General features: G+C 42.7%; 1 protein-coding gene across 7 annotated transcripts in view; it reads right to left on the reverse strand.

Moving 5' to 3' along the window:
• Positions 1,369 to 24,062, reverse strand: part of EMR4 (EGF-like module containing, mucin-like, hormone receptor-like sequence 4) — a 50,953-nt gene continuing 28,259 nt past the window's right edge. Inside the window, exons 11-17 of one of the 7 annotated variants that reach the window (XM_021083944.1) lie at positions 20,493 to 20,687; positions 19,504 to 19,739; positions 17,082 to 17,148; positions 16,138 to 16,229; positions 13,914 to 14,094; positions 11,365 to 11,460; positions 1,369 to 5,613 (exon numbers count right to left, since the gene is read on the reverse strand). In XM_021083944.1, coding sequence (XP_020939603.1) covers positions 5,500 to 5,613; positions 11,365 to 11,460; positions 13,914 to 14,094; positions 16,138 to 16,229; positions 17,082 to 17,148; positions 19,504 to 19,739; positions 20,493 to 20,687 — 981 coding nt within the window. In that variant the 3' untranslated portion in view covers positions 1,369 to 5,499. The other 6 variants (XM_021083946.1, XM_021083945.1, XM_021083948.1 and 3 more) reach the window with 6 other exon arrangements.

Here is a 24,062-nt window from a genome sequence, read left to right on the forward strand (position 1 = left end):
GAACGTTGTGCTCTCACCCACATACCAGCCTAGATGCCCATCAGAGAAGCTTGTTGCCAGCCTCGGCTTCTTGCTGGAGAATTGATGGTTTTCTCAATAAGCAAAACTTTTACTCTGGGTTAGAGATTAAACATCTTGTCTCTTTCCTAAGCAGTAAATGTGGGGTTCACATGAACATTGAAGGAAGGCTATGCTATTCCAAGAGGAGCAACTAAGATCCCAAAAATTCAGGGATTGTGGCAGCAGGGGAGTTTAGAAAGGACTGAATGACTTGCCCAGGGCTGGTGGAACTGGACCCCGCCTTCCACCCCACTTGGGTCTGTAAGACTTCTAAACTCTAGCCATTAATAGCTGTGATAGAGAATTGCATTTTTATAGCTCCTTTCTCCTACAACTTTGATCTGTCCTCTTCTGTCTGAAAACTGACTTCTTCCACCTGGTAAACAGAGTCCCCCATGGCCAGCCTGATGGGACCTCTAACAGAGACTCTTCTTGATCCCTGCTTGACTAGGTTCAAACTTGGGTCTCCCTTTCATTGTCTGTAGAATCCAGTTTAAGCAAGAATCCTGCTAAATAAGCTTAGCAAAATCCCCACCTTTGATACCTCGGCACCTTCCATGTCTCATCACCCTGACTTGCCTTTAGCAAGAATTCTGGGAATTCATGGAACAACTATTTCCCCCTAAGATGTTTCCACTTAGAAATTTTCCATCCACTGACTCACATCCATTCCACTTGACCTTGCTGGAGTCAGAGTTGGGTCCAAGCTCCTCTCCCACTGCAAGACCCCACCCCAGTGGCCCCCACATCCATCACAAATCCTGGCCTCTTGAATAAAGTCTGCCTTACTGTACTTTAACAAGTGTCATTCCTTTTTTTCTCTAATAGTTAGAATGACTTTTTTTTTTTTTTCTAGAGCACCTCACAAGTCCATTCTCCTAGTCTCTTAGTTCAAATGTTAAAGAGAGAAAATCTAATTGGTTGGAGGGAAAGTCAATGGAACCCCCTCCTGGTGGCCAGACGGTTGCAATTGACTATGGCCAGGGTGGTCGTGGGGGAATGGAGTCATGTGGCATGTAGGGTGTATCCTCTAAGCCATAGGAAAAGTTGTCATGGAGGAAAGCTGACACACAAGTGACAACTAGCTATTGGACCATGCTTATAGCAACAAGAAGGAGCAGTGAGGTGTCTATTTCCTTATTGCATTTTTGGTTGTCACAACTAGTAGGGTGGGGAGGTAAAGTTACCACCATCTAGTGGGTGGAGGCCAGAGTTGCTGCTCAATAGCATACAATGCATAGGCTGGCTCTCATGGCAGAGAATTATCCAGCCACAAATGTGAAAAGCGCTGAGAAATAATGCTCTAAGTGGAGGCAGGAAACATTTTATTATCTCTTTCATACTTGGCTTCAGGCAGTTTATCATCCAGAAAGGCATGATGTACAAGCAGACACATCATTTGTAAAACAGCCAACAAAATGTAGATGTTAAGTCATCCCATAAGGACCGAAATAAAATAAAGGAGATGAATTTCAATGAGGGTTCTTGCAGGAAGTAGATGCCACGCTAGTTCTTGATGAATCCAAAAGGTTGAGAGAAGCAGAGAAGAAAAAAGAACTATGACAGGCTTTATGTTGGAAGGGAGAAGAAATAGTGGATAGAGAGAGGTCCAAGCCAGCACACCTAGAATATCTGGCTTGTTTATTCTGTCTTTTTGCAACTGTCCTGGATCAGAGAATAACAGCAACATCAGGGAGACTTAAACACAAAGACTTGTCAACCACCCAAGAAGTTTGCTTTTTCCATTTTTTTTTTCCAGGAGCTAGTTCCCAGCAGGTGTTATTTCTTGTCCCCATGGTTTCAGCCCCCAGGCATCCAATTTCCATGTCCAGTGCGAAGAGATGCTTATTTTGTTTGTTTTTATTTTATTTTAGTTTAGTTTTTAGGGCCACACCTGCCACATAGGGAATTCCCCAGGCTAGGGGTGGAGTTGGAGCTGCAGCTGCAGGCCTACACCATAGCCACAGCAACACTGGGTCTGAGCCACATCTGTGACCTACACAGCAGCTCATGGCAGCACTGGATCCTTAACCCACTGAGCAAGGTCATTGATCAAACCTGCATCCTCATGGATACTAGTCGAGTTTGTTATTACTGAGCCACAATGGGAACTCCTTTATTTTTGTTTGTAATGTGGGTTGTATTTTTAATATATATTTGGGACATAATATCTGTCATGCTATCTGCTTGGAGCAAAGGGAGGGTTTTTCTTCAATTCACTCAACATTTTTGATGGGAAGTGACACTGTAAAATTTGCCTATTTGTAAACTTTTTTTTTTTAACAGAGAAGGGACCATGCTATAATCAGTGAATCACATAGGCTTTTATTTTTATTGCACTTGACACCTATACCTTGGAGGTCTTTTTATTAAGAGCACATGAAGGAGTTCCCTTGTGGCCTAGGGGTTAAGGATTTGGTGTTGTCACTGCTGTGGCAAGGATTTGATACCTAGCCCAGGAACTTCCACATGCTATGGGTGTAGCCAATAAAAAAGTACATGAAAATATGTCTCATTTTAAAAACCTGACTGTGTATCTTTATAACAGTGCGTGGATACGTCATAAATTATTTAGCTACAACCAGAGATTTTTATACTAAGTGAAGTAAGTCAGGAAGAGAAAGACAAATACCATATGATGTCACTTATATGTGGAATCTAAAATATGGCACAAATGAACCCATCTACAGAATAGAAACAGACTCACAGACATGGAGAACAGACTGGTGGTTGCCAAGGGGGAGGGGCAGGAATGGGATGGATTGGGAGTTTGGGGTTAGTAGATGCAAACTATTACATTTAGGATGGATGGGCAATGAGGTCCTGCTGTACAGCACAGGGACCTGTGTCCAATCTCTTGGGTTAGAACATGATGGGAGATGATAGGTGAAAAAAGAATGTATCTATATGTATGACTGGGTCACTTTGCTTTACAGCAGAAATTGGCACAAAACTGTGAATCGACTATACTTTAATTTAAAAAAAATGAAAAAAGAAAAAAATGTAATCTAAAAAAATAAACAACATATTATTTAAACAGTCCTGATGGATTGTAATGGATTGTCATTACCCAATGTTTTGGAATAAGTCTGTCCTATTTAGACCAAATGCCAAGTATTATACATAAGAGTCTTTCATTTAGATTTTTGGCTTGGGTTACAGCAAAGAGCCCAAAATGTCAAAATAAAAAGGCGACCCAAAAAATTGTGAGCCGCTGACGTTGGCTTGCCATAGACACGCTTATTCTCACTCAACTATTTAACAAACAATCAGCAAAATGAGCAATTAAGCACGACGAGAGTCAACCGAACCCTGTGCTGCCTCATTCAAAGGATGATCAGTTTTTTTGGCTTTTAGCCACTGTTTGCTCCCAACTGATGCTTCCAAGCAGTCCTTTGCTCATGGATGCTCTTTGCCCTCAGCAGTGAGAGAGCCTTGGTGACCTGGGGGCATTCACAAAATAGTCCAGTACACACCAGAGAGACACAGGGAGTCAAATGCTATTGTTTTCCAGTGCGGGATGGCAGGTGGGGATCAGCCTTGGTTTATCCTAGTGTGTGGCAGCTTAGTGGTTTGTAACTGTGTTTACAGGTTTAAGGTAACAGTTCATATACAAAGTATGCCTTTTTCCTCCATCTGATACATCACAGCAAATCAGGGTGAGGGAACATACCCCATCCACCTGCATTTCTATATCCCATGACCTTGTATTTCTAAGCCACACTTATCACAATATCCCTCGGATAAATTCCTAGCAAAAGGGAGTTCCTGCTGTGGCACAGCAGCTTAAGGATCCAGCATTGCCTCTGTGGAGGCACAAGTTCCATCCCCAGACCGTTGCAGTGGGCTAAGGACCCAGCTTTGCTATGTCTGTGGCGTAGGTCGCAGCTGTAGCTTGGATTTGATCCTTGGCCTGGGAAATTCCATATGCCACAAGTGAGACCAAAAAAAAAAAAAAAAAAAAAAAAAAAAAAAGAAAGGATTATGGACATATTAAATTTGGAGATTTAGTGCCAAATCGTCCTCCTGAAAAAGTGTGTCATTTTATGCAAGTTTCATCTGTGCAAATTTGAAATTGCACAATATTAAAAAGTCACTCTAGGAAGTTCCCGCCATGGCTTAGCAGAAACGAATCCGACTTGTATCCATGAGAACGAAGGTTCGATCCCTGGCCTCACTCAGTGGGTTAAGGATCCAGCTTTACTGTGGCTGTGATGTAGGTCAGCAGCAGTAGCTCCATTTTGACCCCTAGCCTGGGAACCTCCATATGCCACCAGTGTGGGCCTAAAAAGACAAAAAAAATGAAAAAAAAAAAAAAAGTCACACTGTCGGCACATATTTTGAAACCATGGGACTCTCCCTGTTAACTTTTCAAAAAGAATCAAAAAATTTCAAAGCCAGCAAATGGAGTGAATCATAAACTCCGGTTATACTGCTACCATATGGAGGAGACAGCTGAGCTGGTTAAGCAGAAAAGCAACAAAATCTTTTGTCCATAACTTTAAATAATGCACACACAATCTTTTCAAATGAATTAAGGTAACTCTTGGCTGCTATTTTAAAATTTACTGTCATTGTAATTTAAAATGGTTTTTAGGAGTTCCCTGGTGGCTCAGTGGGTTAAGGATCTGGTGTTGTCACTGCTGTGGCTCGAGTTCAGTCCGTGGCCTGGGAATTTCTGCATGCCACAGGTGCAGCCAAAAAAACGGTATTTAAAACACTGTCTGGTAACAAAGTTATTCATGCATTTATTCATTCGAGCACTGAAAAACACACCTAAGATGTGTTTGGAAAAGAAATTACAAACAGTAGAACAGAACGAATAAGATCAATCACTTCTGTGACAGACCATGCTGTTTTTGTTTGGGAGGCTTTATAACAGGACATGTTGGAGATGACACTAAGAAAACAAAATTATCTTTAACCAGGGCAGAGAGGAGGTTCAAAAAGTTATCAGGCCATGAAAATGGGAAGTTGCTAGTGACCTGATTACAAAATCCCTCCCAGTGACAATTCATCTTTAAGCGGGGTTGGTGATGTATTTTCACATCACAAGAATGCCACCCCCCTTTTTCACATTAATTCACATGAGAATTATTGAATTATGCAGATGTCAAGTAATGCAAGATGTCTGGGAGTATAAAATGCAACAGAAAGACCAAAGGAGAATCAGTACGCTGAATCCAGAGGTCCGCCAATTCGTCTTGGGCAAGGTGGTAAAGGCTGGAAGAAGAAAATCCACTTATTTCCCTCATCATTACGAAGGATTCTTGAGAACTTAATTGCACGTCCCATACAATACTGGACTCTGGATCTAAGAATTCCCCCCATGTTCCCCTTTCTTTCTGTGGAGACAGAATTCATTTTTCACGGGAAAGGTAGCAGGTGGCATGTGTCCGATCCGTGTGTGACCACAAGGGGATGCCGTCCATGTGCAGCTCAGCTTTCTGCTCTCACCCAAGACACAGTAACAAGCTGAACCCCAGGCGGTGGTTGGACAGATGATGCAGGGTCTCTTCTGCAAAAGATTTCCGATGACGTCTCTAGTTTCTCCTACTTGGAGAAGAGAGATAACAAGGAGAAAAAACTGAAGAGAAAGTAACTCCTCAGAAATTCATGAAAATTTCCAGCATGCCTGGAGGTGACAAGTCAGACTTCCTCTCAGGTCCAAAGCTCAGTGAAGAGGTCCTGACATCTGACTTGATGGACTTTTCCCCCTAAACATAAAACCTTTCCCCCTCCACCATAGATGTATGATGGGTTTTGAGAGTTTCACTTTCTTTTTTCACAAACATTCAGTGTATTTACTGTGCGCCATGCAGGGTTCTAAGCACCTAACAGACATGACTGCATTTAATTCTCAGGATGAAATAGATTACATTTCATTCACTATTACTATAGTTACTTATTAATTAATAATTAATAACTAGTTATTACTATTATTACTATTTCATCTACTACTATTACTATTTCATACTACTATTTTTCCCATTTCACAGATGAAGAAACAGGCTCAGTGATATTACACAACTTGTGCAAGGTCACGCAGCCTGGAGGCAGTGGAGTTGGAATTTGAACCCAGGCACTTGGGCTCCATTTAAACACAACAGTGATGGATCACATAACCCCTTCAGAGGATTAATGAAGATAGTCAGGTTGATTATGTGTCTTTTAGAATATAAAGTGTTGGGAGTTCTCACTGTGGCACCGTGGGTTAAGGATCCAATTGCAGTGGCTCAGGTCACTATAGAGGTGCAGGTTTGGTCCCTGGCCCAGTGCAGAGGGTTAAGGACTGGACATTGCCATAGCTGAGCGAAGCACTCAGACCCTCCCACTTCCAAAATCTGCTTTTCGTGCTTGCTTTCCTTAGAAGATGAGGAATGGACACAGAAGAGGTGGTATGTATACACAACAGAATATTACTTGGCCATAAAAAGAACCAAATAATGACATGGATGGACCTAGAGATGCTCATCTGCAGAGAAGTCAACCAGAGAAAGACAAGTATCATATGAGATCACTTATATGTGGAACCTAAAATGTGACACAAGCGAATTTATTTACAAAATAGAAACAGACTCATAGATGTAGAAAACAAGCTTATGGTTACCAAAGGGAGAAGGTGGGGAAGAGGGGTGGAATTAAGAGTTTGGAATTAAAAGAAACACACTACTATATGTAAAATAGATATACTGTCTAGCACAGGGAACTGTATTCAATATCTTGTCATAATCTAGAGAGGAAAAGAACCTGAAAAGACATATATATCTTCATATATATGAAACACTTTTCTGTACACCAGAAATTAACTCAACATTGTAAGTCAACTATACTTCAATAAAAAAGATATAGGGCAAGAAACAGCATTGCCTCCAGGGCAGTTTGGTGTTTCCCCACAGCAATTATCCTCATGAAGGTCCGTGTTGTCTTCTAGGGGCTATTCCCCCAGTCCTTGCCGTGAACATTTTTGGCGCTATTGGGTGGCCCCCTTGATCAGGACAGGGCACCCACATGCCAGCTGCTGTGTGTGTTGGTTACATCAACTACACATGTGCAGAGAGACCCTTCTGGGTCAAAAAGGGAGGGGTGCCAGACCATAATAAGTCTCCATACCATCACATACCCCTTTGCTCTGGCATTCTCTTGGCCAAAAGATGGGCACACAGATCAGGGAGGGCCCTAGGTCTGGTTAGGAGTTCCCGTCATGGAGCAGTGGTTAATGAATCCGACTAGGAACCATGAGGTTGCAGGTTCAATCCCTGCCCTTGCTCAGCGGGTTAACAATCCGGTGTTGCCATGAGCTGTGGTGTAGGTTGCAGACATGGCTCAGATCCTGCGTTGCTGTGGCTCTGGTGCAGGCCAACGGCTACAGCTCCGATTTGACCCCTAGCCTGGGAGCCTCCATATGCCGCGGGAGTGGCCCAAGAAATGGCAAAAAGACAAAGAAAAAAAAAAAGAAAAAGGAAACAAGAGAGTTGGCCCAAGGAAAACAAAGCCCCAGAAGAAATGTCCTATGTAAGGGATTTACATCACCTCTCTGGCGCACTCTTCATTCAGGGGGACATCACACTCATGCTCCCCTTTTGGGTGTGTGTCACTGCTTTGCTCCTGCCTTAGATAAATAGACTCCATCTCTATGTTGTACTGTGTCTCTGGCAGTAAACTTTGCACCTGCTTTTACAGTCTTGGCTTCCTTGAAACTTTCTTGCTTTCAAGAGGGTGCAAGAATCAGAAAAATTCTGTTTCTAGCCTCTAGCTGGTCTAGTGCCTAGGATTTTTGGTCTTTACCCAGGCTGCACAGGTTCAATTCCTGAGCAAAGAATGAAGATCTTGCTTCAAGCCATCAGCCACTGCTGTCTCTCCAAGATCACCCTCATTGAAAAGAGCTGCCGGGTTTTATTTACTCATTTATTTTTTTAGGGCCACACCCGTGGCATGTGGAGTTTCCCAGGCTAGGGGTCCAGTTGGAGCTGTAGCTGCTGGCCTATGCCAGAGCCACAGCAATGTGGGATCCCTGTCTGTGACCTACACCACAGCTCACAGCAACGCTGGATCGTTAACCCACTGAGCGAGGCCAGGGATCGAACCTGAGTCCTCATGGATGCCAGTCGGGTTCATTAACCACTGAGCCACGATAGGAACTCCTCTGAAAGGTGCTGCCTGTTGAGGGAGGTTATACCTTAGTCCCCAAGGGACCAATGACTGAATGACACAAGGCCTCTACCTCCATAGTTCGATTCATACTCCAGAGTCCCTGGTGAGTGCAGGCTGAAGCCAGGCTTCATGGGACCACCTCATACATCCTGCCTCTCTCACTCTTTTTCTTTGCTTTCTCCGTAAGTCACAAGGATTCTAATCTCTGCCATAGACTCTGCTTTTGAGGAACTCAACCTAAGGCAGCCCCCCCACTCCCAGGCGACAGCTAGCTCACATTTGAAGGAATAAGACCCCAGGGGAGAGGAAGAGGCGATGGAACAACACTGGTTTAGGAGCTTCCTTCAAACAGCTCCATGGGCGGGTGCAAAACCCAGGCTATTGTGTGGGACAAGCCTGGCTACAAGACCGGGAACACTCAGGAACCTGGGAGTGCTCAGAGTCCATTCATGATCCTCCCAGAATGGGCAATTTCATAAACCAGGGGTCATTTTTATCAGACACATCCATCAAGGTTTTTTTTTTTTTTTTTTTCATTTTGATCATGCCCAGAGACATGTAGAAGTTCCCAGGCCAGGGATGGAACCCGCACCACAGCAGAGACCTGAGCCATGGCAGTGACAGGGCTGGATCCTTAACCTGCTGCCCCACCAGGGAACCCCCATCTAGTCTTTACTCAAGTTAAAGCTGAATGCCTCTGGATGGGAAGGTGACGGGGGGAGAAGCCTGAGAAGCTGCAGCAAGTGGAGTAATGGAGTAATGAAGGGGGAAGCTCCAGTTGCAGAGCGGAGAAGCAGTCAGCTGAAGAAGAAGCTGCAGACCTCCCAAGAAAACCTGAAAAGATCTCTAACTTTGGTTTTGCCATAGGTAGTCACACGACAAAGAAAGCCTCTGCCATATCCATCAAACTGGCTGAAGGAAGCCTAAAGAAACTGTTCCGACTCTTGCTCCAAAAGCCCTTTCAGTAGCAGCAGCTTTTAATGAAGATGAAGATAGTGAGCAAGAGGAAATGCCTCCAGAAGCCAAGGTGAGGATAAAGAATATTGGAAGGGATACACCACCCATCAGCAAGATCAAATTTCCTTTTTTTTTTTTTTTTTTTTTTTTGCTTTTTAGGGCAGCACCTGCCATGTATGGAGGTTCCCAGGCTAGGGGTCTAATCCAAGCTACAGCTGTCAGCCTGCATCACAGCCACAGCCATGCCAGATCCAAGCCACATCTGCGACCTACACCACAGCACACAGCAACGCTGGATCCTTAACCCACTGAGCGAGGCCAGGGATAAAACCCACAACCTCATGGTTCCTAGTTGGATTCGTTTCCAGTGCGCCATGAGGAGAACTCCCCAAATTTCTTCAATAAAGGAAAGGCTGGGTTTTCTGGTAACAAGAAGCTATTAGAGCGAAATATAAAATCTCATCTTGGGGAGTTCCCATTGTGGCTCAGCAGAAGCAAACCTGACTAGTATCCTGAGGGCTCTGGGTCAATCCTGGCTTTGCTCAGAGGGTTAAGGATCCAGCTTTGCCGTGAGCTGTGGTGTAGGTCCAGACCTGGCCCATATCCTGAGTTGCTGTAGCTGTGGCATAGCCCAGCTGCTACAGCTCCAATTTGACCCCTGGCCTGGGAACCTCCATATACCTGGGGAGCGGCCCTAAAAGTTAATAATAAATAAAATAAAATCTCATCCTGGAAATGTCCACGACCAAGATAATTAAATGATGTGTTTTGATATTGGGGGGGTGTGGGGTGCGTGTAAAGGTGAAAGAAACAGTTTCCTCTTTTTGAAAGAATGGTATAAGACTATCTTGGCAGCTGCCTTAAAAAAAAATTTTTTTTGCCTTTTTAAAAAAAGATTGAATGGTACACTAATAAAGGAGAATTAAAAAAAAATAGCTGAATGCCTCCAACTCGTGCATTCCTGATTTCCTTTCATTGCTCTCTCTGTTTTTTTCTTCTTTTTAAAATTGTTTTTCTTTTTTTATTTTCTTTTTACAGCTGCACCTGGAGCATGTAGAAGCTTCCAGGCTGGGGTTGAATTGGAGCTGCAGAAGCCAGCCTACACCACAGCCATAGCAGTGCAGGATCCAAGCTGCATCCGCGACCTATGCCACAGCTTATGGTAACACTGGATCCTTAACCCATTGAGCAAGGCCAGGGATCAAACCCACATCCTCACAGACACTATGTCAGGTTCTTAACCCACTGACCCCCAACAGGAACTCCTTAATGTTTAATATAATTTTAAAGGTTACTTTCCATTTGCAGTTATTACAAAGTATTGGCTACATTCCCTGTGTTGTACCGTAATCGTTATACCTAGCTCACAAGTTTGTACCTTCCATACCCCATCCCTATATTTCCTCTCCCTGCTCCCCACTAGTGGCCACTGGTTTGTTTTCTACATCTGTTGAGTCCATTACACTGTATTTTTTCTAGAGCACATATCATTTTGTAACCACTTTTTGAAGGTTTATGGTCTTCCTTCCCTCTACTAGAATATCAGCTCTGTAAAGACAAGGATTTCCCCCTAATATCTAAAACAGTACCTGGAACAAAGCAGAAACTCAATATTTGTTAGAAGAATGTTATCGAGTAAATGTAGTATTTTTGTTAAATACCCTTGAGTATTTGTGGATGGACTGAAGGAGGAAAGAAAGAAAGAGAAGGAAGGGCAGAAGGAAATGAGGGAGGAAGGAAGAGAGAGAGAGGGAGGGAGGAAGGAAGGAGAAAGAAAGAAAGAAAGAAAGAAAGAAAGAAAGAAAGAAAGAAAGAAAGAAAGAAAGAAAGAAAGAAAGAAAGAAAGAAAGAAAGAAAGAAAGAAAGGAAGGAAGGAAGGAAGGAAGGAAGGAAGGAAGGAAGGAAGGAAGGAAGAGAAAGAAAGGAAGGAAGGAAGGAAGAGAAACAAGGAAAGAAAGACCGGAGGGCAGGAAGGAAGAGAGAGAGGAAGTGAAGGAAGAGAGAGGAAAAGAAAAAGAAAGGAAGAAGAGCTCTTCTGGTTTGGGTTTCAAAAACAAGAACTTGAGTAGCATAATGCAGGAAACTTGCATTTGAAATTTCTCTTTTCTTTCTCGAAGAACAAGGAAGCTCCTGGTAGCATGAGATTTGGGCTCAGACAAAGACACGGTGTTGCAGAAGAGCAACCCATCTTACCATTTTGGTGTGGTTCGTAGAGCGTGATACCTCAGTGCTTTCAGTTTCAATCCCTTTCCACAACCCATGAAACCATTTCTTGAATTCCATTTGCACCTAAAGAATATAGAGGCTTGTGTTACATCCAGAGCTTGGTTTGGGAGAAAGGACCTTAAAATAGGACATTAAAATTATAGATGCCAAGCCTCCTTCTTGACCATCTTTCCATTGGTTCTTGGTATAATCTTGTCCATGTTCATGTTGATTCCTTTTATTTACATCCGACTAATTTAATTGGTTGTCGAAGAGGTGCTTACTAATGATAGGCACCATAAAGATTCTATATATGATGATAATAATGACGACAGTGGTGGTGATGGTGATGTGATGATGATGATAGTGGGGATGATGGAGATGGAGATAATGTTGATTTTGAGGAGGAGGATGACTGCGATGATGGAGATGTTGATAATGATGATGAAGGTGATAACGATGGGGGCGATGGTGCTAATGATGGTGTGGGTGTGGTGGTAACAGTGATGAAAGTAACTATGATGATGGAGAGGATGACAGTGGTAATGAGGAAGGCAATGATGGTCATGATGGTGATGATGATCTTGAAGGTGATCTTGGTGGTTGTAGTGACTGCAGTGAAGAAGGGCATCCTTTACTGAACACTAGCCGTGTTTAAGGCACCTCATACTCAGTATATTATCTAGTACTTGATAAACCAACATGAAGCACTGATGAAAAACATCCTTCTCTTACCTTTAATTAAAGACGAAAAAGTTGAGGCTCCTGGGGCTACATTGACTTGTCTAAGGTCCCATAGCCAGCAGTAAACACTTTGTCCTTCTTACTCAGAACGCTGACACTAGACCACCCACTGTGCCTCCATGAATCGCCTTATTTTAACCTCTTAATCACATGTTTAAAAGACATCTAAATGTTTGTACTCAATATTAATTCATTAAGATGTTCAAGCTGTATTTTACTTTTTCTGTGTGTGAGGAGTACCAAATATTAAGAAGGCACTATACGATGATAGAGAAATTAGTGAAGTGTTAAGATGGTCTTTTTGCCACCAGGATCTTAATTGCTGATGGTTCCACTTGAGAGCAAAGGGGAAAAGGCCAGGAAAACTGCTCTTAATCTTTAATCTATAAAGACTAAAATTACAGAGTTCCCACCGTGGTGCAGTGGAAACGAATCTGACTAGGAACCATGAGGTTGTGGGTTTGATATCTGGCCTCGCTCAGTGGGTTAAGGATCTGGTGTTGCCATGAGCTGTGGTGTAGGTCGCAGACACAGCTCAGATCTGGCGTTGCTGTGGCTGTGGTGTAGGCCGGCAGTTGTAGCTCCAATTAGACCCCTAGCCTGGGAACCTCCATATGCCATAGGTGTGGCCATAAAGAGGAAAAAAAAAAAGACTAAAGTTATAATGGCCCTCACTGAGAACTTAATTTATTACCTAATTTAATCCTCTATCATATGAGCTAAGTATTGCCACACTTGCAAATGAAAAAATAAATCAGGCTCAGAGAGAGTAAGCAACCTGCCCAGAGTCACACAGCAACCCAGTTAGTGGAAATACTGGGGTTAGAGCTGAAGCTTTTCTGAGTTTATGGTATATTATGCCAAATATTCCAGTACTCTTCCTACACTGCATCTGACTACAGGAGGATTATTCATCCTCTTTCTGCAGAATTCAGGTATGGTCATGGGACTTGCTTTGGCCAACAAAAGAGAGCTAAGCTATGCTTTACCATAATCTCCTTTCCCTTTGCCATGAGAACACCATTGTTCTCAAGACATCAAACCACATATTAGTATTCATCAAACCACAGGTACATAGTGTGAACAAGATGTATTTGTTTTTGTAAGCCGCTGAAACTATATGGGGAGGGGTTATTTGTTACTGCAGCATCATCTCCCTTATCCAGATTGATACATGTTCTGCTATGAATTGAATTATGTTCCCCTAAAATCCATATATGAAAGTCTTAACCCCTTAACCGTTCCCCCTCACAACACGACTGTATTTGGAGAGACGACTTTTTTTTTTTTTTTTTGTCTTTTTACCTTTTCTAGGGCGGCTCCCGCGGCATATGGAGTTCCCAGTCTAGGGGTCTAATCAGAGCTGTAGCCACCAGTCTATGCCAGAGCCACAGCAACGCGGGATCCACTGCGTCTGCCACCTACACCACAGCTCCCGGCAATGCCGGACCGTTAACCCACTGAGCAAGTGCAGGGATCGAACCCCCAACCTCATGGTTCCTAGTCGGATTTGTTAACCACTGCGCCCCGATGGGAACTCCTGGAGAGATGACTTTATGGAAGTAATTAAAGTTAAATGAAGTCATAAGAAGGCCAATAGGATTATTGTCCTTATAATAAGAGACATGAGGCTCAGAGCACTTGGCATACCCAAGTAGCACCTTAACCCTCTTCCTGGAATCAAGGCAACATCAAAAATCAAATATAAAAGGTCAGAGAAGGGCGAGCCTATGAACGACAACTCACTAAGACTTTGGGATTAGGCCGGCAAGACACAAATTAATGCGCCTTACCTGGAGATTAAGGAGACAGTATACCACAAAAAGCAAAACCCCCTGCAGGATATTGATGATGGTGAATGTGTAGGCAATGATTGATCCCACTGTCTTCCCAACTTCTTCCACCATAAAAAAACCAAGACCCCAAGAACATCCCAGGATAAACAGCTGAGCGATGGATTTCAAGGTCATGATTCTGAAAAGGGGAAGAAATGAGGGGTAAGAGCTAGCATTTATCCAACACACTGTGCATCGTACTAGATGCTTTGCATGCATTACCTTAGTTCGACCTCACCACAGAGATGAAGCGGTTTGCTCAACGTCATGCAAAATGAAGAACCTGAGTAGGGAACCACCACCTCTGAGAATGATGCTTTCTCTCACTCTCGGAAGCGACTTCTCCGCAAAGCCTTTTTACCTGGATTCATTGGCCTAGTGGTGGGAAGAGATGTCTAGAAATTTCTGTGGAAAGACTTGGATGATGATGACATCATGACCAGAATATAACATGGTATAGGGTTTCCTAAAAAAGTAATAATAATACTTTTTTGTTTTGTAAGATGGAGTGGGATTGTTGCCGGCAACTGGAAGAAGTGATTGTGCCTGTGTGTGTGTGTGTGTGTGTGTGCACATGTGTGCATACACATGTGTGAGCTTGATATGATCCATAAACATGTAGAGGGAGGAAGAAACATCAAGAAGGATGATGCCCTGACCTTCTAGGATTGAAGAAATGAGGCTAAAGGATGTTAGGTTGATCTCATAAGTAGATGAGCTCAAAGCCCGGGTCTGAAATTGGACGGATAGTCTTTAAAAAAAAAAAACCAGTATCTTTGAAGCACAGCAAAGCAAGGTGTGCCTATATGTTTGGAGTCCAGGCAGGAAATTCATATGTGCAGTCAGAATATTCTCATTGGAGAGTCCAGGAATCACTATTATCATATATTCTTGAGGTCATATTTGGTTAGGATAGAATATTTCCAATTCAATTACTTGCATCTTTGAATCACTGGCAAACCCTCTTTTTGCCATTGTTTCTAGAGGGACCATATGAAAATGCTTGAGCAACCACCCTGGTGGTTATAGCTAATACTATCAGAGTTTATCAGCTACCGTAATAGGCAGATGTGCTACAGAACTACATTGGCTTAAAAATATGTGTATATGTATATATATAAATATATATAAAGTATCATTTCTTTTTAAATTTATGTTTGTTAGAGAATAGTTGATTTACAATGTTGTGCCAATTTCTGCTGTACAGCAAAGTGATCCAGTCATACATATATATACCTTCTTTTTCTCATACTATCTTCCATCATATTCTATCCCAAGAGACTGGGTATATAGTTCCCTATGCTATACAGTAGAACTTCAGTGTTTGTCCATTCTAAATAGTTTAGACGTCATAGTTTGCACTGACCAACCCCAGGCTCCAAGGTCATCCCACTTCCCCTCCCCTCCTGCTCGGCAACCACAAGGCTGTTCTCCATGTCTGTCGGTCTGTTTCTGTTTTGCAGATAGCTTCATTTATGCCATGTTTTAGGCTCCACAAAAAAGTGAGATCATATGGTATTTGTCTTTCTCTTTCTGAATTACTTCACTTAGTATGAGAATTTCTAAGTGCACCCATGCTGCTGCAAATAGCATTATTTTGTTCTTTTTTATGGATGAGTAGTATTCCATTGTAATACATGAAGTATCTTTTTTTTTTTTTTTTGTCTTTTCTAGGGCCACATCTGTGGCACATGGAAGTTCCCAGGCTAGGGTTCTAATTGGAGCTGTAGCTGCCGGCCTACACCAGAGCCACAGCAACGCGGGATCTGAGCCGTGTCTGCAACCTGCACCACAGCTCATGGCAACGCCAGATCCTTAACCCACTGAGCAAGGCCAGGGATTGAACCCGCAACCTCATGGTTCCTAGTCAGATTGGTTAACCACTAGGCCACGACAGGAACTCTTGAAGTGTCATTTCTTGATGCTCTTGGCATTAACGTCATATGAAAAGTATACTACATAAAGGAGGCACTCCATGAATATTTATTGACCAAATAGATGAGATCTTATATTAACTGAAAAGTGTAATTTTTATTTCTGCTATAAGTTGTCCCTCATGGACATTTTATCTGGTACTAGGAAATTTTACACCATATTTTTCTATGGGTTTTTCTTTCCCAGGCAGAGTGGTCCAGTACAAAAAAAAAATCTGTGGCTGCCACTGATTTTCGTACCTTCTTACCTGGTATTCTTAATGGTGGAAACTTCTTTATTGAGAGAGGAAAGTTTGGTTCTCAAAATCCACAGAATTTGGAAGTAGAACACCAAGTTTATCTGTGGAAACAGCATTGGAATATTGACTTGGGATTTTCTTTGGAAGCCATGTCATGCAACCCAACCTGAGGTAGACTAAGAATCTTTTCCCAAAAGATACTGACTTCCTAAAGGTGATATGGACATATGCTCTGGGGTTTTTTTTTTTTTTAATTGAAATGCCGGTAATTTCCAACATTGCATTAATTTCTGCTGTACAGCAAAGTGACGCGGTCATACATATATATACATTCCCTTTCTTATATGATTTTTCATCATGGTCTATCCCGAGAGACTGGATGTAGTTCCCTGTGCTACACAGTAGGACCTCATTGTTTATCAGTCCTAACTATAAATCGTTTCCATCTACCAACCCTAAACTCCCCATGCATCCCGCTCCCTCCTCCCTTCCCCTTGACAACCACATGTTCTCCATGTCTGTGAGTCTGTTTCTCCTCTGGTCTTTTATATAACACACAGTATATAACCTGTGGCACTTGATGGTTGATTAGGGTGACTATAATTTATCATTCAACTGTGAAAGAATGCTATTCCTATCCATACCAGGACCATGGATATAATCAAGAAATTCCTGGCAAACTGAAAAACATCACTCTATGCAGAGTAAATTTACTGAAGGTTTATTAATTATGAATGAATGCTAGATTTTTTAAAGGATCCCCAGCAGAGATCTATACTATATTAGAGTAAACAGGAAGCTGGAGGACGCCAAGGAAAAACATGTGAAGACAGTATTTCCATTAAGAGAAGTTGATCACATTTGGCTATATTTCTTTATCTTCATCTCATTTCCACTTCAACAGAGAAGAAATACATCCTATGTTTGGCCAACAAATATCACTGGTCACCTACCAAGACAATGAGTGCCACTGGCCCCATGAAGCTCCAGATGAACCCTTTATCAATCTTCAGCCAGCAGCTGTTGAGAAAAAGATAAGCATTAGCTGTTTATTCCCAAGGAGAGAGCAAAGGACTTGGATTCAGGCTCTTGAGCAATATTTAAGCAGTGCCCTTAGCTGTTTAGTTCAGACCTGGATTTTAGATGAAATTTGACATGTGTCCTCATCTCATACAAGCTGAAACTTTGGGCCTCAGTTTCCCCAGGTATACAGTGGGGCTAATAGAAGTATTGCAAAGATTAAATAATTACTGTGTCTGTAGACAGGTTTTTTTCGGCCACATGCATAGCCAATCCCAGACCAAGGATTGAATCTGAGCCACAGCTGTGACCTATACCACGGCTGCAGCAACGTCAGTTCCTCAACCCACTGCACTGGGCCAGGGATCGAACCTATGCCTCCCCAGCAACCCGAGCCACTACAATCAGATCCTTAACCTGCTGCATCATAGCAGGAACTCCTATACCAAGTCTTGAAGTCAGATAGTATTAATCCTCTGACCTTGTTTTTCTCCTTCAATATAATGTTAATGATTCTGGGTCATTTGCTTCTCCCTATAAACATTAGAGTCAGTTTGTCAACATCCACGAAAGAATTTTCTGGGATTTTGATTGGGAATACATTAAATCTATAAATCAAGTTGGGAAAACATGACTTCTTAACAATATTGAATCTTCCTATCCATGAACATGGACTACCTCTCCATTTCTTTGAATCTCCTTTGATTTCTTTTATCGAAGTTTTTCTAGTATTGATCTCATATAGATGGATTAAATGAGGTAACATGCATAAAGTTTTTGAGTACAGTTCCTGGCAGAGTTAAAGATCAGTAAATGTGGGTTACCTAGTAACAATTATTGCTAAGATAAGAAAGTAAAAATAATAATTTAACTGGAGCTACAAAAACTACCAACAGTAATAATTAACCCTAGCCCATGTCCCAAGTACTCTAGGGCCCAAATACATTGTATTCTGTCATGGCTATATTTGCAAAGGAAGTATAATTAATTCTGAAAGGGAACATGACAGTAAAAAAAAAAAAAAAAAAAAAAAAAAAAAAAAAAAAAAACTGTGAAAATAACAAGGAGTTACTAATACCGAGTAAGGAGAAAACCTCCCACACTTAGTTCTGTTCCAAGGGTTGCAAACTATGGCCCACAGACCAGATCCAGTCCATCTTTTGTTTTTGTAAATGAAGTTTTATCAAGCCATAGCCACACACATTCATTTACATATTGCCTATATGCAAGGATGCTTTCATACTACAAGGGCAATGTTGAGTAATTGCTAAAAAGACCGTATGGCTTGCAAAACAAAAATAGTTACCACTTGGCTCTTTATAGAACTTTTGCCAGTCCCTAACATACCCCATCATTATATCTCCAGAATCATTCTGGCCATACATAGGGTTTAAGCTGGAGACAAGGTGTCTCTTTGAGCTCTAGCGGGACCTCATCCATGTTTTTTAAACACCTTAGACCTACTTCCTCATTGCTGAGGTTCAACAAACCTCTTGAACTAACTTTGCAGAGCTTTTAAAACATTTTTCTTTTCAGTGAGGCAGCAAAACATGGATATTCAGACCCCTGTCTTGGAAATTCCGACTTTCTCTTTTTTGCTGTGACCTTGAAAAAGTTTATTAGGTGCACAAAGCCCCAGATGTCCCGTGCATGAGGTAATGAGCAGTACTGACTTCAAAGGATTGTGGGGAGAATGAGATGAGATACTGCAATAAAGGAAGCACTATTGCCGATGCATCATGAGCCTTTGATATTTGTTGCTACTATTATTCTTTACATTTTGGAGATTCACCTCAACCTAGTCAACCTGCTCTTTCAGAATCCTATAAAACCTAGCGCCCACAAATTCTTTCTTTAGGGGTTGAATCAGCTGCAGCTGCCAGCCTATACCACAGCCACATCTGTGACCTACACCAGAGTTCACAACAATGCTGGATCCTTACCCCATTGAGTGAGGCCAGGGATTAAACCCACATCACAATGGATACTTGTCAGATTCTTCACTCATGGAGCCAAAATGGGAATTCCAAACCCACAGGAATGTGGGTCATGGATTTGCTTTACTTATTTATTTTTTTGTCCCTGGTTTCCCTGAAGTTGTATTTCAAAATTTAGTGTGTAGGGACTTGTGCCTGGGGCAATAGTTTTCTTCAGATTTCACCAAAATTCTCAATGGAATCCAACTCTAAAGATGCTAAGTAAACAGTGCTTTCCAAGAGAAAACAGAATTCAGGCTTAAGGAAGGACTGGTCTGAGTATAATTCAAAATTGGAAAACTGTTTTTTTTAATTTTGTTTCAGATTATCAATTGGCCACAGACATCAGTTCCACCATAAATGCACCCATCCTGCTTACTGAGTATACGTTCCATAATTTCTGTGTCCTGCTATAGCAGATATGGCCACAATCACTGCTGGGATCCCATAGCCAAAAGGGTACATGAATCTCTTCTTGAATCTGCCTGCACTGGTGTAGTTGGCCACCTTGAGGTTCCTGACAGTGAGGAAGAGGTGGAGACCTTCAAGGAGCATCCAGGTGAAGGCGGCCAAGTAGAGATAATGCAACATACCTGCGATGACCGAGCACAGCACCTACAAGAAAGACAAGAGTTAGGAATATGGAGCCCATGTGGTCTGTACCTGTTTATAGCCTTAGCACTTATTATTTCCTTGACTACTACTACTACTAATAATAAGGCCTGGAATTTCAATTCTAACACCTGTCACATCTTGCCTGGGGTCTTTCACTGGCCATTGAAATCTGCCTATCCCACGCATGGGGCAGACCAGAAGGGCCAAGAAATGAATGCCACGAGGGCAAGCTCCAAATCCATAATAGACATTGACCTTGCCCTTTGGATGGATGTGTTGGTTAATTTTTATTTTTAGAGCCGTCCCTGTGGCATGTGGAAGTTCCCAAGCTAGGGGTTGCATCGGAGATGCAGCTTCCCACCACAGCCACAGCCACAGCAACACGGGATCCAAGATGCATCTGTGACCTATACGGAAGCTTATGGAAACACTGGATCCTTAACCCAGTGAGAAAGGCCAGGGAATTGAAACTGCATCATGGACACTATGTCAGGTTCTTAACCTGCTGAGCCTCAACAGGAACTCCTGTGCTGATTAATTTTATGTATCAGCTTGACTGGGCTAAGGGATATATACTATATTTGGAAAGTATGCATCAGGTTCAAAGTTATACAGGGGAAGAGATGAAATGGGAACTCTTGCTTTTTCCCTCTACACCTTCATGGTTGACTATTGCCTCTCTCCCCATCTTTCTTCAAAACAGGCTGGCTAGATTGGATTATGACAAGGAAGTAATTTGGTTAAATCACCTACCTCAGGCTCGGTTTGATCAATCCCTGTAAGGAAGAGGAGGTGGGCCAGGAAGAGGCAGATGGAGAGCTGCAGGTGGAGGGAGGTGCTGGTGTTCTGGATGGATCGACACAGGAGGAAGGTGAGGGCGGCCAGGAGCAGGCACAGCAGAGAGAGGCTAAGCCCCACGTAGGTGATCACGGTCAGCACGGGATCCTCCTGTGAGCCACCCAAGGAAGAATCCATTATAGCTTCCAACTCTGTTTCCATGTTCCTTTTTGTTGTTGTTGTTGTTATTGTTGCTATTTCTTGGGCCGCTCCCGTGGCATATGGAGGTTCCCAGGCTAGGGGTTCAATTGGAGCTGTAGCCACCGGCCTATGCCAGAGCCACAGCAACGCGGGATCCGAGCCACGTCTGCAACCTACACCACAGCTCACGGCAACGCCGGATCGTCAACCCACTGAGCAACGGCAGGGACCGAACCCGCAACCTCATGGTTCCTAGTCGGATTTGTTAACCACTGCACCACGACGGGAACTCCTGTTTCCATGTTCCTGATGGAGCATCAGATGGGCTTCCCAGTATAGCCCCCCAGACAAGTGACTTAACCTCTTAATCTGAGACTTTCCCTTCTTCAAAATGGGAACAATGAGGAGTTCCTGTCCAATCCCTGGCCTTGCTCAGTGGGTTAGGGATCTAGTGTTGCCGTGAGCTGTGGTGCGGGTTGCAGACGAGTCTCAGATCCTGAGTTGCTGTGGCTCTGGCGTAGGCCGGCGGCTACAGCTCCAATTCGAACCCTAGCCTGGGAACTTCCATATGCTGCAGGAGTGGCCCAAGAAATGGCAAAAAGACAAAAAAAAAAAAAAAAATGGGGGCAGTGATAGGAGTTCCTGTCGTGGCGCAGTGGAAACAAATCCAACTAGGAACCATGAGGTTGAGGGTTCTATCCCTGGCCTCGCTCAGCAGGTCAAGGATCCGGCATTGCCATGAGCTATAGTGTAGGTCACAGACCCAGCTCAGATCTGGTGTTGCTGTGGCTGTGGTGTAGGCCAGCAGCTGTAGCTCCGATTTGCCCTCGCCTGGGAACCTCTATAGGCCATGGATGCGGCCCTAAAAAGACAAAAAGACACAAAGAAGGGGAGCACAGGGCTGTTGAAAAACTGAAACCACTAGATCAGTGCTGTCTGATAGAAACAGGTGAGCCTCAGGTATAACTTTAAATTTTCTAGTAGACATCGCTTTGAAAATGTTAAAAAAAAAAAAGTCAAATTAACTTAATAGTATATGTTCAAAATACTGTCAGTTCAATGTGTTGAATATAATATAATAACATAGTTAGCAATCAGTTCAAACAACATTTAATGTAAAACGATTAATAATGAGGTATAGGATACTCTTTTTCTTCCATATTCAGCCTTTGAAACTCAGTATATATTTCACACATACAGAGCATCTCAATTCAGATGTTATATTTTAAGCGGTGAAAGTAAAACATGGTCCTACCAAACAATAAAGCTGTGTTTAGTGGAAAAACATTTTACAGTGTTTCTTTTTCTTTCTTTCTTTTTTTTTTTTTTTTTTTTTTCAGCGTATGGAAGTTCCCAGCTAGGGGTCAAATTGGAGCTGTAGCTGCCAGCCTAACCACAGTCACAGCAACACCTGATTTGAGCCGCATCTGCAACTTTCACCACAGCTCATGGCAATGCCAGATCCTCAATCCACTGAACGAGGCCAGGGATTGAACCTGCATCCTTATGGATATTAGCCACATTCTTAATCCGCTAAGCCACAATGGGAACTCCTGCTTCTTAAATTAAATACCTTAAAATTAAAATTCCAGAAATTATCATAACATTGTAAATCAGCTATACTTCAATAAAACTTTTTAAGTGATTTTTAAAAATAAAGCACTGAGAACTTTAAAAAATTAAATAAAATTTAAAATTTGGTTCAGAGTTCCCGTCGTGGCGCAGTGGTTAAGGAATCCGACTAGGAACCATGAGGTTGCGGGTTCGGTCCCTGGCCTTGCTCAATGGGTTGACGATCCGGCATTGCTGTGAGCTGTGGTGTAGGTTGCAGACGTGGCTCGGATCCCACGTTGCTGTGGCTCTGGCGTAGGCTGGAGGCTCCAGCTCCGATTTTCCCTCTATCCTGGGAACATACATATGCCGCGGGATCAGCCCAAGAAATAGCAAAAAGACAAAAAAAATAAAATAAAGTAAAATTTGGTTCTTCAGTCACATTTCACGTGTTCAGTAGCCACCTGTGGCTGGTGATCCTATTGGACAACACAGCATCCAAAAGCAATCTCAGGGAGTTCCTGTTGTGTCTCAGCAGGTTATGAACCTGGCTAGTATCCATGAGAGTGTGGGGTTTGATCCGTGGCCTCGCTGAGTGGGTTAAGGATCCAGTATTGCTGTGGCTGTGGTGTAGGCCAGCAGCTGCAGTCCTGATTGGACCCCTAACCTGGGAACCTCCATATGCTTCAGGTGCGGCCCAAAAAAAACAGTAATCTCATGAAGGCTGAAATTTCTTTATATGTTTTGCTCTCTGCTGGATCCACAATGCCTAGGATGGCATCTGGTACATAGCAGGCACTCACATCTGAATTTGTTGGATGAATAAATGAGGCCTAACAAATGAACCTATCTGCAGAACAGAAACAAACTCACAGACATGGAGAACACACTTGTGGTTGTCAAGGGGGAGGGGGCGGGAGAGGGATGGACTGGGAGTTTGGAGTTAGTAGATGCAAACTATTACATTTAGGATGGATAAGCAATGAGGTCCTACTGTACAGCAATGGAAATTATATCCAGTCTCTTGGGATAGATCATGATGGAATTTATATAAGAGAGGGAAGGTATCTACATGTATGACTGGATTACTTTGCTGTGTAGCAGATATTGACACAACATTGTAAATCAATTATACTTTTTTTTTTCTTGCTTCTTAGGGCTACCCCTGTGGCATATGGAGATTCTCAGGCTAGGGGTCCAATTGGAGCTAGAGCTACTGGCCTACACCACAGCTCATGGCAACGCCAGATCATTAACCCACTGAGTAAGGACAGGGATTGAACCTGCAACATCATGGTTCCTAGTCAGATTCATTTTTGCTGTGCCATGATGGAAACTCCAAATCAATTATATTTTAATTAAAAAAATTAAAAATAAAATAAAATGAGGCCATGCATTCAAATATGATGGTTGTCTTACAATAAATGCTCAGTAATTGGGAGATTGAAAGAAATAGGGGGGAAAGTTAGGTAAATTTCTTTAAATCTGAGTTATCTGAGATGTGGTTGGGACCTACGAAGTTCAGGAGACTACGTTTTTTCATTGGTGATAGTCAGTGACCTTCCTTCTGGTCTGACAGGGGATGGGGAGCTTTCTTTGCTAGTTTTGAGCTCCCCTGCCCATGCCCATAGACATGTCAGAGAATGAGCACCCTCTGGATGCAGCTTTCAACAAATGACTGAAGGGAGTTGGTGTATCAGTACCCCAACTCTTTCACCGTTGAGTCAGGATGACTCTTAGGTGTGTCTTTTCCACTGGCTCCAAGAATCCCCTAGAGGGAAGTAAGCTCCAATT

The sequence above is a fragment of the Sus scrofa genome, chromosome 2, assembly GCF_000003025.6.
Source record: "Sus scrofa isolate TJ Tabasco breed Duroc chromosome 2, Sscrofa11.1, whole genome shotgun sequence".
Lineage (NCBI taxonomy): Eukaryota > Metazoa > Chordata > Mammalia > Artiodactyla > Suidae > Sus > Sus scrofa.